General features: G+C 37.0%; 1 protein-coding gene across 2 annotated transcripts; it reads right to left on the minus strand.

Annotated features, from left to right (window-relative positions):
• Positions 1-1,494: 1,494 nt before the first annotated feature.
• lrrc8c (leucine rich repeat containing 8 VRAC subunit C) lies at positions 1,495-17,595 on the minus strand. Of its 2 annotated transcripts, none has more exons than XM_048199621.1 (3): positions 17,351-17,595; positions 11,110-11,251; positions 1,495-5,510 (listed from the first exon to the last, which is right to left on the minus strand). In XM_048199621.1, the coding sequence occupies exons 2-3, from the start codon at positions 11,245-11,247 to the stop codon at positions 3,270-3,272; spliced, it is 2,379 nt and encodes a 792-aa protein (XP_048055578.1). In that variant the 5' UTR covers positions 11,248-11,251; positions 17,351-17,595; the 3' UTR covers positions 1,495-3,269. The 2 variants fall into 2 exon arrangements, with proteins under 2 accessions (XP_048055578.1, XP_048055579.1); XM_048199622.1 differs by lacking the exon at positions 17,351-17,595 and adding an exon at positions 10,362-10,431 and having other exon boundaries at positions 11,110-11,246.

The raw sequence follows: 17,595 nt of genomic DNA on the forward strand, positions 1-17,595 counted from the left end.
TCGAATCAGTGGTTCGGAGCGCCAAAGTCACGTGATTTCAGCAGTTTGGCGGTTTGACACGCGATCCAAATCATGATTCGATATGATACAACAAAAATATCTCAATTTGCATTCCGAAGATTAACGAAGGTCTTACGGGTATGGAACGGCATGAGGATGAGTAATAAATGACAGAATTTTCATTTTTGGGTGAACTAACCCTTTAAAGATCTACATTTGGGCTGCATTTGAAATAGCATACTTCCCTCTATAGTAGGCGAAGAGTGATAAAATAAGCATGTCTGAATTCACATTCAATTCACACCCGGATGGCCTACTTCTTCCGGCGTGATTCTTAAGTGTGCCTACGATGGACACTTTACTATCCCATGAGGCCACGGAAGAGGATTTGCAAATGGCGGTGACGCAACTGATGCTGGTAAGTCACGTGATAAGGGCAACATGGTGAATGTATTCATACTATGTAGAACATAATTCTTTAGTGACCGTAATGTAATTACTTATTCAAAATAAGTACCTACTCAAGAGAGTATGCGATTTCGGATGAAGCTTTGGTCCATGGAATCCTGCATGCTAAGGGTTGACAAGGGATAAAGCAAGATTTAAACATCTCCATCTTGTTGACAACATAGTTTAGTTGTACTCTCTATTTTAGGGTGCAAGTACTTATGTGCCTGCCTTAGATCTTTACATGGTGTTGTATTTCAGGATGGGAATTAAACAAGATATGTTCTAAAAGGGATTTGCTGTTCACTTTAGTCAAAGTTAGAAGTCATGCCACAAAACACAGAAAGCTGTATGCTTATTGTTGTAGCTATTGTTATTAAGCTGACCTCTGCTGATGCATAAAGAACTTGGTCTAATTTGGAGAACATATTATACAGAAAATAGAGATTTTCTCCTTCCCTGATATAAAATCTATCTTTTACCATCAAATTTACCATTATTTGTATCAAATAACCACATGCAACATGCAAAGGAGAGGTAATGCCTTTGAAAGTGGCTGAAGCTATAGTATGTACCCTCTTGGGTTTTCACTGTATACCAGGTCATGATACATCTATCAATAGCCATGTCCATCACAGCTGATCATGTGACAGAAACATGAGATATGATGGGAGACAACACCCACATACAAATTGTTGTGAATTCAAGTGATTATTTAAATGCATTATTTTTATGCATGTGAATTTGTGTCCATTTGACATTTAATTTTCAGTGTTTTAACAGATATGACCCAGACATATTCAAATAATGTCCTCCTCATCATACTGTCCTCTCTCCAAAAAACTAAATTCTAAAATTGGCATCTTGTTTGCAATTGCTTTTTTAATATCAGCAACTTTCTGGTGTGGGCAAGCATTTAGGAGGTCAGCAAATTATCCTTAAACATTGCATAGACTCAAATCCCTGTTGCATTTCCTGCACAATACTGCCACCTGGATGACAACTCTCCCTTGAGAATTACAAAACAAAACTGAACTCAACACAAGGGACAAAAAAAAATGCATTTTATTTATACCGTTTTACAAATTATAAACACTTTGGTAGAATGCAAATGATACAAAACAGAAAAAAATAAGGCATATGGGTGTACTGCATTATGTCAGCACCTATATCTAATGGCAAGAATCTACATCCTTCATTTTATGCATAGATTTGCACTTTGGCATTCATGCCATTATGACCTTTAACATGCAGACACAAGACCAAAACAGCAACTAACCTTCCAAACCCAAGACAGGTCTTGTGTTTAAAAAAAAAAAAGGGAAAAAAAACCTACACATGATCCAAAGCTATTCATATAGATAATATTACTGAAATACAACACGAAAAACACAAAAATGCCTGGTGATCTACATAGCTCAAGTATTCAGTCTTAACTTCTTATAGCGCCTTCTTCTAAGGTGTATGAATTCCGAGACAATACACGTGAAACACTGATTCAATACTTGTTTGTTATGATGGCAATGTAACTGGCAGTCTGTAGAAAAGGCCACATGCTGATCTCAGTACATCAGATGAGTCACCTCTCCCAAGGCAAGATCAGATCAGAGACAATGTAATTACCATGTACATGACATAAAGACACTCTTCTAAGATCTCTGAGTAGCTAAGAGAAAATACTTAGGAAACTTAAAGTCTACCTGATTTGTCTTGGTGCACCTTGCGAGATCGTTGACTATTTATTTTTTGCATAAAGGACAATATAAAAGAATACATTCTTAAAATGCATTTGTTTGTATATAATCCTAGAGCTTTTTTCCTTAAGTTTGCATGAAATAGAAACAATTACAGCGTACAATACAAGATTGACAAATACTCTTCTTGACTAATATGATGATTAAAATGTCTATTATAGTACATTGTTGGTTTACGAGAAAACATTTTTGTACAATAAAAGGCTAAGATAATGTAAGAGAAATCCCTTCTGCATCTGGATTCTGTCTTGCACTGGAGAAGTCAAATCAGAGTAATTGTTTAAACTAAGCAAACCACAGCAGGATAAAGAACCCTTTAAAAAAAGCTATATGACAGTTAAAGCTGGTACCATATACTGCAATGTGGTTCTCTTTATCTGCCCAGGATCTACTACCAACAGCTGTAAAACTTGTTTAACCTTAAAACAGTGATGCAAGGAAAAACATGTTAAGTCTACCTGAGAAACACATGCATAAGGATCCTGCTTTCCAAAAGGTTTATAATTAAAGTAAAATGCGGGGGGGGGATTACATGAACTGTAGGTTTTCCTATCATATATACTTCAAATCCTTGCAAAGTTTTATATACACATTAAACAAAAAGTAAAATAAAAGGAATGTTAAAGTTTCCAGTGCAAATTCTAATATCACTATTTCCAGTGCAAAACATTACAGTACTTGACCTGTAAAAGCTTAATGGATTATGAAAGCAAATGTCAGTCATATGTAGTGAAAGCATTCATTGGAACTGCATCCCACTGTCTATAAATGAATCCCTGTCGTAAGTTGTCTATTTTTATGACTTACAGATTAAAAAAAAAAAACTTTAGAGTCTTAATTTTTTTATTTTACTTGACTTCTTTTTCATAATATACAATATAAGGCATTAGAAGGTGTTTATCCCTAGATATTTCTATTTTTGCATTAAAAGGCCATTAAGCACAAGTCCAGCTTTAAAAATGAAATTGTAAGTACTCACCCATATAGATCACAATACATACTATAGGACGGAACACCTGGAGTCTCTTAAGAAGTCAGATTACAACATTTGGCATTAGAGCAAAGCAGTCACTCTGCTTGCATTTGCTCCCTGATGTCTGAAGGCAGCGTCTCAAACAACACGTCTTCTACAACAAGTCCATTGCGCTTTAAGGCGCGACAAGAGCCAAGTTCAGCTGGTAAGAACTCAAAATGATTACCCTTTAACTCCAAGTGAGTCAGTACACCTAGGAAAGAAATCTTTGGTGAAAGGACAGACAGCATGTTTCTGCCAAGCTTCAAAGTCTTGAGCTTCTTACAAAAGAAGAGCTCATCAGGAATATTTTCGATTTTGTTACAACTGACAGAGAAGTATTGAAGGCTCTGTAGAACGCCTATCTCTGGTGGAATAAAACGGATGTCATTGTTGGAAAGATCGAGGTAGCGCAGTTTGTTGCAGAGGAACAAGTGTGAAGGTAGGATCTCGATCTTGTTATGGCTAAAGTAGAGGCGCTCCAAGCTCCCGAGTTTTTTTATGTGTTCAGGTATAAAAGTGATGGCGTTGTGCCAAAGCTTTAGACTGGTCAGCTTACGGAGGTGCTGGAAGCTGAGGATCTCTTCAATGGAGCGTAGATTGTTCTCCTTCAGATCCAATGTCTGCAGATTAGTCAGGCTGAAAATGGCATGTGGTATGCGTTCAAGGTCGCAGTGCACCAACTCAAGTTCTATTAGATTCACCATCTTTTTCAGGTTGTTAAGCATGACCAGCTTGGTGCCATCATTGCAAATACAGAGGCGTTGTAGATGGCTGGCCACATCCACGATGGACTGAGGGATCTTGGTGAAGTTGCTCTTGAGTGCCAGGGTCTTCAGCGCTTTGAGCTCTCGTAAAGAGTCCAAGGTTACGTTCTTTGACGCATCAGAACTCAGAGAACCAATCAGATGGAGCTCTTCCAAGTTCCGCAACACATACAACCACTGTGGAAGTTCACGGCCATCATCAAACTTCACTCGCAACACCTTCAAGTTCTCCTTGAGGAACGAGGTGGCTGCACTGTGGATCTTGAGTGAGCACTGGTAAAGGGAAAGCTCCTGGAGATCCTCTAGTTGGGCAATGGCTGCTGGTATGGTAACATTATTAATGATCTCAAGCTTCAAAGACTGCAGCTCTGTCACCTCAAAGATGGTATCTGGGAGACCAGACAGCATGAAGAGTTGAAGTTCTAGCCTGTTATTGCTGTTGGTTTGCAGCTTCTGCCGAAGCTTGTCAGCAGTCCACTCATGGTTAAGGTTGAGCTGTTTCAGCTTGTTTTCACTCACCTCTGACAGAAACACTGCAAATCTCTTGGAATATAGGGGATCATACTGATCAATCATGTGCAACATGAAAGCAAAGTCGTTCTTTACATCTGGGATGTCATCAATTCCAGTCTCTTGCCTAACATATTCAAAGGAGTACTCCTTGAGAGAAATATAGAACAGCCAGTAGGATGTATAAAGGCATGTGAGTCCATAAACCCCAACAAAACACAAATAACAGTAGGAGAGCTTAGAGAACAAGTGGGCCATAGTATGATTGCAACAGAAGTACCGGTAACCCGTCATGTCCTGCATGTTCTCAGTACAGGTAACATTAAACCTAACCTTTGACACCAGAGCACTGTTGTACGCAATTATAAGGATAAACTTGAGCACTTTTACAACAGTCTGACGGACATACATCATATATAATATATCACCCTCCTCCACATGTAGGCGGAATTTTTTGACCTTCTCAAACAAGGCCTTGGCTTGCTCTCCTTCCTTCTTGTCAAGGACACTTGCTGCTGGCTTGTCAACAACAATCTTTTCAGGAATTGATCTTAAAGACTGAGTCTTCTCCAGGTTGCCCTCTACAATTGGAGTATCAAGGTTTGACCTACTGGCACTGTTCTTCTTGTTGTCCTTCTCCTCAGGATTCTCCCCAGACACTTCTGACAGTGCTCTCGTAGTCCATGGAGAGTCAAAACACTTTCCCAGGATGGATATAAAGTGCTCAATTTTAGAGCTGGAGCCAGGAAACTTGAACCAGAAATTGCTGCACACCATGAAAATTAGGGTATGTATGAGAACCAGGTAAGGAAAGTACTTGGCATACCAATGAAGTGCCTTTTCGTAGCACATTTGGTTTATGTAGTTATACTGCTGAATATCCAAGTTGGTCTTCAGTCCTTTCAACTCATGGACAGGCACTAGCGCTACATGATTTGTGGAAGGAGGTGGGCACATCAGCTCTGTCTGGTTTGGTGAGAACGTCCTTTGAGGAAGGCATATGATTTTGTCCTGCATCACCTAAAAGAATAAAAGAATATAGTTATCAGAATCAACACAGTAAAATCAAGACATACTGAGACTATTGCTGAGTTTCCATCCAAATGTTTTGCATTTTTGTATAGCACATTTCTGAAATCTGACTAAAGAAAATGCAAACATTGCCACCAAATGCATTATGCACATTATCTTGAGGGAGCTCGTCTGTATTATTTTTCATGGAGCTGCTGAATGAACTTGCACCAGGGAGAATTATATTTGCCATTCTGAAGCAATAAGTCATAGTGTTATTAAATGCTGCCAGGAGATATGCAGAATCACACAAGTGCATTAGCTCATATTTAATGAACACCATCAGACATCAGAATTTATGTGGATACTAGGGTTATAACGGTACACGTATATTCGTACTGAACATTTTTGGTACAGGTCTTAAGGTTCAGGACGCATGTGTACCAAATAAATGCAGTGTTGTTTTAAAGGGTTAGTTCACCCAAAAATGAAAATTCTGTCATTAATTACTCACCCTCATGTCGTTCCACACCTGTAAGACCTTCGTTCACCTTCGGAACACAAATTAAGATATTTTTTATAAAATCCGATGGCTCAGTAAGGCCTGCATCGCCACCAATAAAACTCCCTTTTTCAATGCCCAGAAAGCTACTAAAAACATATTTAAAACAGTTCATGTGACTACAGTGGTTCAACTTTAATATTATAAAGCGACAAGAATACTTTTTGAATACTACTCAATAGTTCACGTGACTTTGGCAGTTTAATTCATGCTCCGAACCACTGATTCGAAACAAAAGATTTGTTAAGCCTCAAAGCTTCAATAAGCAGTATTTTGAAATCGCCCATCACTAGATATTGTTGAATGAAGTTGCTATTTTGTTACTTTTGGCGCACAAAAAGTATCCTTTTCGCTTTATAATAATAAAGTTGAACCACATGAACTGTTTTAAATATGTTTTAGTAGCTTTCTGGGCATTGAAAAAGGGAGTGTTATTGCTGCCGATGCAGGCCTCACTGAGCCATCAGATTTGATCAAAAATATCTTAATTTGTGTTCTGAAGATCAACAAAGGTCTTACAGGTATAGAACAACATGAGGGTGTATATGAGTAGATGAGTAATAAATGACATATTTTTCATTTTTGGGTGAACTAACCCCTTTAATTGCTTTCCCTGAATATAAAAAATAAAGATGAAAGCTAATGAACCTCAAACACATCAGTGAACAAACAGATAAACCTCAGATAGTGTATAACAGTAGATGAGGCCCATTTGATGTATTGAATTTCCAATACCACACCACCTTTAGATTGCCAGGAACAATGTAACAGTATCAGATGAGAAGCATCTCTTTTAAGATAACTATTTTGGTCTCTGACATCAGTGTTGTGACTCAGACAGGAAATGAGAAATCATTACACTGGTCACTTGAATTCTAAAGGGAGGTGAAATACCTTTGGGTTAGCAGGAAAAAGTCCTCAACAACTACTCAATTTTGCATTAAATATTTTTAAAGGACACACCAGGCAGAAAAAAACAACAACTTTTCACTAGAAGTGAAAAGCAGTAAACAAAAGCATTCTGTATTCGTTTCAAGATGTGTGCCCTTCCCCCCTTTTCCTGCAAAACAGTTTAGCTCCTCTGGTAATTGCCATGTGGTTTCTGCCTGCAAAGGTAATGAAAAACAAGAAAAATCAGCTAAAAAGAAAGGAAAAGAGAATTAGCTCTATACAGCACTATAGTGTTTACAGAACAAAAGGCAGACTGCAGAGTAAAGCCTGCTAATGAAGCATCAGCAGCTCTGAACATGGCATCTCTGCAGTAAAATGGATGCGAGACGCAGCAGCCCCAAGTGGCTAATAAAAAGCGCATTATGATTATGCACTACAGGCCACTCAAAGTGCCTCCAGTCAAACATGGTCATTTAGCAAAAAAAAAAAGAGGCTGTTTATTCCCCCTTCAGAACCATGGGATTATGCAATGGCATTAGTAAAATAATTAATTAGGACAATTATTACTACCTTCACTGGGATCATCATTAAAATCCAGTTACAATTTACAATTTGCAACACATCAAACAGCTGTGCCATTCTTCGATGCACACCTCCAGGGACAGTGGGGATATCCCCACCCTAACAATGGGTTCCTGTTTGTTGAAACTAAAAATAATTTAGGATCATCTAGAGGAATTAAAACAGAAGGGCAAACTTGCAGCTTGTTAGCTCCACCCACTAGTTTATGAGCTCGGGTAGCTAGGCTACAGGAGTCATTTTGTGTTTATAGAGGGGCCACCATGAGGGGAAGGAGGGGTAATCTTTTCGTGTGTGGTGACTGGAATTTAGCTATTTTCCGTTAGCAAGCTCCCACTTCTTTATGCAGTATACACTGCCCAACAGTGGGCTGTTCATGCACAGAGGAAATCCATTTATGGTGTGAAGTCATTTATTATTCCATTGCTGTTTATCAAGGAAGACTGTATGTTTCAGTTCTGCTTAAAGTGGAAATTAAGCAGTCAGTCAAGTTAACATTATTTAGTAAATGGATTTCCACTCTAATAAAAAATTATATAACAAACACAATAAATGTAACTAAAAAAAAACAAAAAACGATGTTTTGTTATAGCTTTTGTAGCAAGGCTGCGGCCATCTTGCAGTATTACAACCTGTGACGTCACAGGGTTGGTTGTCTCTGTTGGATTAATAATGATTATTATAGTTTCGATTCTGGTCTTTGATTTTTTTGCTTAATTGCTGCAATCGTTACTAGTGATAGATAAATCCATAATATCTGTCTCCAAGAAGATGACCAATAGAGGGCTCCAGTGCTATTTGCAAGGCAATTTAAGGCTGATGATTAAAAAAATAAATAAATAAAAAATAAGTCAGGACTCCAGCAGTGAAAGAAAAGTTGGTTAAAACTTTATTGTACAGAATGCAAAAGGATCAAAAACAAGATAATGGCAAGATTAGGGATAACGTTTGGAGATTATCCTGATTGGTAAACGTAGAGTCAAGGTAAGAAATCATTATTTTGCGTCAGCTTGTTGTGGAATGACAGAGGGGCATTATAATGGTTGTCATTCATTTTAATTTCTGACAGTCATTTTGGCAACATATTGTATATCCAAGTATAACAATGGAAATCTTGAGGTGGTGGGGGTTGTCTGAATGTGTATCGGGAAGCGAAGCAACTGTTCTCCCTTTCAGTTTATGAAAATGTACTCTTTTGCCCTTTGCTTTAACACTGTAAAACTAATTTTACATCCAGGAGCAATGCAATAGTGGTCCAGTTTCCATCTTTCACTGTCTCTGTCTTTATCTTTCACTATCTGTCCTCCACTGTCTATCTCTCTGTATGTTCAACTCCGGTAAGACAACCAACCCTGTGACATCACAGCAAGTGTAGTACTGCATGATGGCGGCGCCCTTGTTAGAAAAGCTATAACAAAACTAGGGATGTGGAAGACTAGCCGACTAGTCGATTAAGCGATAGTGCTATTGCTAATCGACTTGGAAAATACTAGAAAAAAAAAATTTGAAGGATTTTGAAGGCTTACATGTTATGTCAAACAAGTATAACAATTAAGCTTGCTTGAGGGACAATACGGTATGAAGTTTTATAATCGGATTAAAGGAGAAACATTATGAATGAAACTTACTTTACACTTGAACAGTTGCTATATCAACATCCTAACAACAAGAAAATATGGTCAAGTAATGAATAGTTGTCAGAACACGTCAAGCTTTTCTTGCGATTTTGCCGCCTGTCATGTGTACAGATACTTTCCATACATGAGAAGCATGTTCATGTTCATGACTTACTTACAAACTTTTATTTGAGGAAATCTGTTTATAATGGGCTATTAGGTTTGAACTTATTTGTCCTGCAATGCCTATTGATTTATTGATTTGATTAAATGGCTAATGTTGCTTGTTTAAAGGGCACCTATTATGCAAAATTCACTTTTACATGGTGTTTGACCATAAATGTGTGTTGGCAGTGTGTGAGCAAAACCACCCTAGAATGTAAAAAAAAACACTGGGTGGATTTTTCTCAATCTCAATAATTCATAAGCACTGTCTCAGAACGCCCTGTTCTAAGATTGCTCTCACTGTGACGTAGAATTGCGCTAAGCCCCACCCACGTGGTTTGATTGACAGTCTGGTTTTGGCATAGACCCCACCCTCGGTGATCGGTCAACCATCCTCCATTGTTTCAACGACAGCCGGTAATGTCTCCTAAGAAACATAAGTGTTCTGTTGTGGGATGTAATAATGAACATAGTAGTTTTCACTTACTTCCGACATCAGAGCCACTGAAAACGCAGTGGATGGATTTTATTTACGAAGGAAAGGCGCCACTCAAAATTCCAAAATACATTTATGTTTGCGCAAATCATTTTTTGACTGACTGTTTTGAGAACGAGGGTCAATTCAAAGCAGGTCTTGCTTCAAAGTTAATCCTCAAGTGTGGATCGTTGCCTACTGTTCGCGATCCAACGTCACCTCCAGAAGAAGTAAGTGTATTTAATGTTTTTTGAGCAAATAGTCATTTCAGTCGATGTCAGCCAGTTCAATAACAAATGCGTCTAAAGTTGTTGTTGTCGTCGTAGAATGTCTGTGTATATAATTTAAACCTTGTTTGTATAGTGTGTATCCACACGTATATATATATTTTTTTTTTTTAAAGATATTGTATTAAAAACTGTGTATGTTTTCCGGGATGGTCTACCATACATGATGGAGTGACTTGAAGTTGTTTCATCCGTCTTGTAACCTTTGATACAACAAATAGCGTCAGACAGTTTTATGTCACGTATTATTTTTTGCAACAATTACAAATGTAAATAAATTAATACCTGTTCTATCTTCCTGCAGCATATATTTTCTGGTTCTGTAGCCATCTTCTCACATTTGCCACATAAGCACCTGTACGACAAGTAATGTCAACATGACGCAACCGTTCCCTCGCATAAATATAATTTCGTTTGTACTTAGCAAACGTTATCACAGTATTTGTGTTTGTAGTTTCAAAAAATTGCGCGAACGTTATCACAGTGTGTGTGTGTGTGTGTGTTGCACATCCATAATTGCAAAGGGGACGCGATTAAAACTCTATAAGTACATAAATGTATCAAATAACCATTCAGAGACGTCCTGCTCCATTCTCAATTGTGTTTCTTCTGCCGGAGTCTGTTCATCATCTGGGTCTGATTCCGGTTCAAACATGTACGGCTGAATGCCATACAAAACAGCGGGTCTCTCACTCTCAGCCATTCTGCTTCTACCGACTGTTTATTGCCATAGGTATGCAAGTTACGCCCTCATCCAAAGGCAGGGCGGGGATATGCAGCTCATTTATATTTAAGGTGGTATACACCAAAACAGCTCTTTTTAAAACAGGTCCCAAAAATGACATTTTCAAATGGTTATAATAAATTAACTGTGGTGTATTTTGTGCTGAAACTTCACAAATACATTCTGGGGACACCCAAGACCAATATTACATCTTGTAAAAAGGGGCATAATAGGTGCTTTTCAGCAGTAAAAATAAAACAGTAGCAGTCTTTTGGTATTTGGCTTAAGGAGAAAAACTGTAATATTTACCTGCAGAGTGCATCCAAACACACCTATCATGAGCATGACCACAGAAAGGTAGTCTGTGAACACATCCCACCAAGGCTTCAGAACCCGGAAAGCTGGTTGCTGTTCCGTGAACTGCCGGAATTCGGTCACTGGAATCATCCTCCTGTAAAGGCACAAAGAAGAATTATTAATTATGAACTGTCTATGAATATTTTGAATAGCATGATAAACTGTAGGAGGTTTTGTTTAATAACTTCAGTGATCAGCCAAAATTTATCAAAATACAGTACAATACATTCTCACAAAAGAGTGTTAACTCATTTAATTTAATAATATACATATATTTTATATTGTATAATGAAGAACAAAGAAACATTATATATTAGTCAGTATTTACACTCCAAGACTTAATGCAGGTTATCAATGTCGATCATTGCAATTTTGTTTCAGTTTTGCATTTAAATATGGTTGTCACTCTGAAGTGACAACTTTGCAGTGTGTAGTTAGGAGTATGAAAAATAAAACTTTTATTCATATTGTAAATGTTGATCACTTCTTGTTAAAACTTTAAACAAAACCTCTGATTTGCCACTATGTTAATGAGCTCAAAAGTCATGTCTGAGATTGGCTACCATGCCAAACGTTTCAGAAAACACACTGTAAATAGAAACCTTCGACTCTCTTCACACAGCATGCAGTTGTTCGGAGCGCCAAAGTCACGTGATTTCAGCAGTTTGACACGCGATTCGAACAACTGCCATCAGATTTCATCAAAAATATCTTAATTTGATTTCATCAAAAATATCTTAAATATCTTAATTTCTTAATTTTTTTTCATTTTTGGGTGAACTAACCCTTTAATAATAAATTGATGGATGTTTAAAATAAACAGTAATAAATTATCAATTTAAACTATTTGCAAATAATATTTTATTTTTAAAATATGCACACATTCACTCCTATTTGTATGTCTAATATGTAAAAATTGCAAAACATTTCTTGTCTTGTCGCATTCAGCACACCCTTTCACTGCTAAAACTAAGGCATAGTCTACACGTACATGGGTATTTTTATAAACAGATTTTTTCCTCCTTCGTTTAAAAAAAATAAATAAAAAATTGTGTCAACATGAAAATGGAAAAACACGCTTTGAAGCACTGTTAAGAGCATACCAAACCAACAACTGCTGATATAACCCGATCCGTAAAGCCATGTTGGCCAATCAGAAGCCTGGAAAAAAGGTTATTACCAGTTCAGGTTCTAACGTCACAAGCCAAAATCTCCGGTTTCACCATCTACGCGACAGCACTGCAACCAGAGTTTCTGAAAATCTTCACCCTGGCAGGAGTTTGCAAAAAGGTTTTGTTTCAGTGACCAGATACTACGTTTACATGTGGACGAACAGCCAAACTACATAGAAAATGCTGCGGTTTTAAAAATACCCGTGTACGTGTGGACAGGCCCTAAATTCACACTCGTCTTCTGTGAACAATAAGGCCTGCCTTCTTTGATTTCATTGGACATCTTAATTATTTTGACATTGACAAGTGCTTTTACACTGGACCAGCCAAAAAAGAAAACTAACTTTTTAAAAATGTTGTCACCCTAACAACAAATAAAGCCGTGTGTAATGAAGTGCAGCAGAACAGCATCAAGAATATCAAAAATTGAAGGGATTTTTGTCCCTAAATTTCTAATTATTTCAATGTCTATTTCAAAATGTCTATCCGTAACAATGTCAGTGTTACGGCCCTGCGAAGTATGTATTGTCTGTCTGGTAATTATTTATTATTGCATGGCTCTCTGGTTGATTCCTGATTCAATTACTACATTCAGCAATCAAATAGTTCTGAAAAAAAGGAATGTTGTCCAGATCAACACCTTATAACTGGCTGCTCATTCATTAGCTATGCTTTATATCCTTTCCCTCAGTGGACTCTCCTAGTAAACTAATTTAAATTCAAATCCATTAATTTATTTATTTGCCAAATTTCCAGGTAATACGCAAAATAATATTGCAAAAAGCAAATAGCTCTTTAGTCTGTGAATTAAACCTGGAATATTAATACCTTGATGTTTTATTGCAAATAAATAAATAAAATCTTGTTAAAACTTTAAACAAAACCTCTGATTTGCCACTATGTTAATGAGCTCAAAAGTCATGTCTGTGATTGGCCATCATGCTAAACGCTTCAGAAAACACACTGTAAATAGAAACCTTCGACATTCTTCACACAGCATGCATGCAAACAGCTTTTGTATTTTGACAAGACAACACTAGACTTAAAGGGTTAGTTCAGCCAACTGAAAATATTGTCACTTATTGCTCACCCTCATGTCGTTCTACACCCGTAAGAACTTCGTTCATCTTCGGAACACAAATTAAGATATTTATGATGAAATCTGACGGCTCAGTGAGGCCTCTATTGCCAGCAAGTTAATTTTAACACTTTCAGTGTACTAAAAACATTTAAAACAGTTAAAACATGTGACTACAGTGGTTTAACCTTAATATAATAAATCATTCCAAAGATGAACAAAGCTCTTATGGGTGTGGAACGACATGAGGGTGAGTAATTAATGAAAGAATTTTCATTTTTGGGTGAACTAACCCTTTAATAATAAATTGATGGATGTTTAAAATAAACAGTAATAAATGATCAATTTAAACTATTTGCAAATAATATTTTATTTTAAAATATGCACACATTCACTCCTATTTGTATGTCTAATATGTAAAAAAATCATTAGCTATGCTTTATATAATTTCCCTCAATGGTTAGTAAACTAATTTAAATTCAAATCCATGAATTTATTAATTTGGCAAATTTCCAGGTAATAAGCAAAAAAAAAAAAAAAAAAAATGCACAAAGCAAATATCTCTTTAGTCTGTGAATTAAACCTGGAATATTAATACCTTGATGTTTTATTGCAAATAAATAAATAAAAACGTCCTGAATACTGAAAGACAATGGATAAGGATCAAGCTCATCTTAAGTATTTAAGACACCTCATCTTAAGTATTCACAAAGACTAGCATATTATGCTGCTTTTACACTCTAATGATTCATAATGTAGGCAGTCCAGCAGGCTTCCTCTAATCTCTTTTGATGCATTTCTTGCATCATATCATACACAATGCATATTCCACTGGTCTTATTAATTATTGACATTAGTGCTGCATTGGCTTCACTTTGCAGCAGTCAGCCAGTCAAAAAAATTGGTTTATATTATGTACCAATAAAAGGTGTGTACAGATGGAGAGCATTGAAAACAAACAAAGTAGTGAAACACAGAATGTGACGAGGAAAGGGAGTAGTACTAGAACTAGTGTACATTTATTTCACCACCATTAATGAGTAAACTTACTAAGGAACCTTTCACAAAATGCAGAAAAGTACTCAGTTGCAGTTCTTCCCCTGATGTAACACAACTGAAATCCAATTGAAGTCAGGCAATCTAAATTATGCTTTCTGATTAAAATGTCAGATAAACTAAAACATCCTTTATATAATTTACATGCAAGACCAAACCAATGAAACAACACTTCACAGTCTGTAAAAGGCATCAGAGTCAAAATGTGATTGCACCAAAATAAAATGCACCTAAAAGTACACTATTACTGTGTATAATGGACAATTTAATACACTTTTAGGCACAACTGTTGAAGACTATATTTGCTAAACCTTAACCCTCCAACAATCCTATTGATAGTCAAATTTAATATTTAAAGCTAAACATGATTTGACTGATTTATGATCCTATTTAAAAGGAACACTCCACTTTTTTTTTGAAAATAGGCTCATTTTCCAACTCCCCTAGAGTTAAACAGTTGAGTTTTACCCTTTTTGAATCCATTCAGCCGATCTCCACGTCTGGCGGTACCACTTTTAGCATAGCTTAGCATAGTTCATTGAATCGGATTAGACCGTTAGCATCTCGCTCAAAAATGACCAAAGAGTTTTAATATTTTTCCTATTTAAAACTTGACTCTTCTGTAGTTACATCGTGTACTAAGATCGATGGAAAATGAAGTTGCGATTTTCTATGCCGATATGGCTAGGAACTATACTCTCATTCCGGTGTAATAATCAAGGAACTTTGCTGCTGTACCATGGGTGCAGCAGGCGCAATGATATTACACAGTGCCTGAAAATACGCTAACTTCTGTCAACCAACATAACCCCCTGCTTGCACAGGAAGCGTTCCTTGCAACCATGGAGACATTTGTGAGAGCCGCTACGTAATATCATTGCGCCTGCTGCAAATTTCCTTGATTATTACGCTAGAATGAGAGTATAGTTCCTAGCCATATCAGCCTAGAAAATCCCAACTTTTCATTTTCCGTCAGTCTTAGTACATGATGTAACTATTAAAGAGACAAGTTTTAAATAGGAATAATATCAAAACTCTTTGGTCATTTTTGAGCGAGATGCTAACGGTCTAATTAGATTCAATGAACTATGCTAAGCTATGCTAAAAGTGGTACCGCCAGACCCGGAGATCGGCTGAATGGATTCGAAAACGGTAAAACTCAACTGTTTAACTCTAGGGGAATTGGAAAATTAGCCTATTTTCAAAAAAAGTGGAGTGTTCCTTTAAATAGTGTCCTCTGAAGCCAATTGTCAACAAGCTTCACTATATTTACACACAAAAGGAAATTAAGGATATTTTCACACACAAAAAAAGTCCTTCACAAGTTTAGCCAAACGTGTACACACATACAATTGAAGGAAAGTGTACAACACTAGTAACTTAATCATCACAAACCAGTCAGCAAATGAAATAGAAAAAAAAAAAAAAACCTCAGCTGACCATAAATCCTCAAGTTGTGTACTTGCTGAAAATGTTAACCATTCAATGGTGCTTACATCAGAGTAAACACAATCAGTCTTCTACAGGTTAAAACATAAGTATCCACATACTGTTTGTCCTTTTATAAATATTTCTCAAGAAAAATGGCATCAAAGCTTGCATATTTAGATGCAATCTGCTTGTATACTGTGCACAGAATGAGTAGCCTAACCACAACCATTATAAAAAAAGAAACCCAGGGGTACAAGAACGTCGCTGTATATGCAACATGCTTCAACAGGCAGCCTTCTTCAGGCAGGGAAAAATATTTGGACATTTGTGAACAGCTGCAGCAGTTCAAGTATCTGGAACTCCTGATTCCTACTAGCTGATTTGTTACAAGATACATTCCTCATACGGGTTTGAAACTTGTGTAAAAAATCCTTACACTCCCAGGAGCAAAACATAATGATAATAATAATATGAATAAGTGTTAAAAGACAGAATACCATGACTTATATTAGTACAGATAAATACTATGTCCAATGTTCACACACTACAAGGCGGAAAATAATAAAATGCTGGCAGACTGAATGGAAATATCCAACACGTTCTGATAGACAAGAAATAAGCAGTGCAGAAATGGATGTGAGTCTATGCATGCTCCTGCAGACCTGCTATTTAATCTAATAGCTTTAAGTATCCTACTCAACTCAGATCTGTACCATCTCCTGCAGCAGCTCTTCCTGCCAGGAAATGTGGTGATTCTCAAATATAGTCGTGGAAAAAAACAGTACACGACTGAATCACATCCAGTCAGCAGGATGAAGCTCACTTTCAGATAGCTCAGTCATAGCATGCGCACGGACGAAAGATGTTTGGTAATGATACGTTGGGCTGATTTCCTCTACTGCTAATTACGGAAAACGAAATAAACAACATTAATTCACTCTCACAGGACAAAAACAACGCACGTTCACTCATGCGATTTTAATTTCATTTTAAATTCGCATTTGAATCTCTCAAGAGAAATTAAGTTATTTTGAGTATTTTAAATGGAGGCCTGTATCTAATGACTATGAGTAGCCTATATATATATTAGTATTAATGTAAAATAAATACAAACTAAACAAAGAATCATTCAGGAACTTCACTGATACAAAACTGGAAAGTTATTCTATGAATCTATATCGACACTTGCGGTCATCAATTTTCTTTTCAAGTGTCTGTTTTAGAAATGTAAACAAATTCGCTCCACCAACACGTACTTGGAACAATAACTGTACCACGTTTCCTTACTGAGGGGGTTTGAAAAGTTAAACGCTGTCCCGGGCGCGTTTCACAGTTACAACGATTATCCCACAATTACGTCATGAAGATAGAATAATTCAACATAAACATTTGCAATACTAATGTTTGGTCGCAAAACGCCGATAACGTGAAGCAAACGGTCCCAGTTTTCACTCACCTTTAACTGAATTGAAGGTGCGTTCTCCGTCTACAGCTGAAGATTCTAGCGGGGACTATAGCATGTCCTTGTGGCTGCGGTTCTTCTCAGTCTCTTCTGTCCTCCAACTGCTATAGGCTGAGCTGCCTGGGCGGGACTTCAGTACATGGGTAAACGAGAGACACAATAGCGCTCCCAGAACCGCCTTTCTCACTTTCCGTTTAGATTTTGCGTGTGTTGTGTCGTGCTACATCTGTCCATGACCC

This window comes from Megalobrama amblycephala, linkage group LG8, assembly GCF_018812025.1.
Source record: "Megalobrama amblycephala isolate DHTTF-2021 linkage group LG8, ASM1881202v1, whole genome shotgun sequence".
NCBI classification, from domain to species: Eukaryota; Metazoa; Chordata; class Actinopteri; order Cypriniformes; family Xenocyprididae; genus Megalobrama; species Megalobrama amblycephala.

Coding starts and splice junctions, on each gene's coding strand:
- lrrc8c (XM_048199621.1), bottom strand. CDS start 11,247: ATGATTCCAGTGACCGAATTCCGGCAGTTCACGGAACAGCAACCAGCT. Junction 5,511..11,109: donor TGTTTGGATGCACTCTGCAG/GTAAATATTACA, acceptor TTATTCTTTTAG/GTGATGCAGGACAAAATCAT.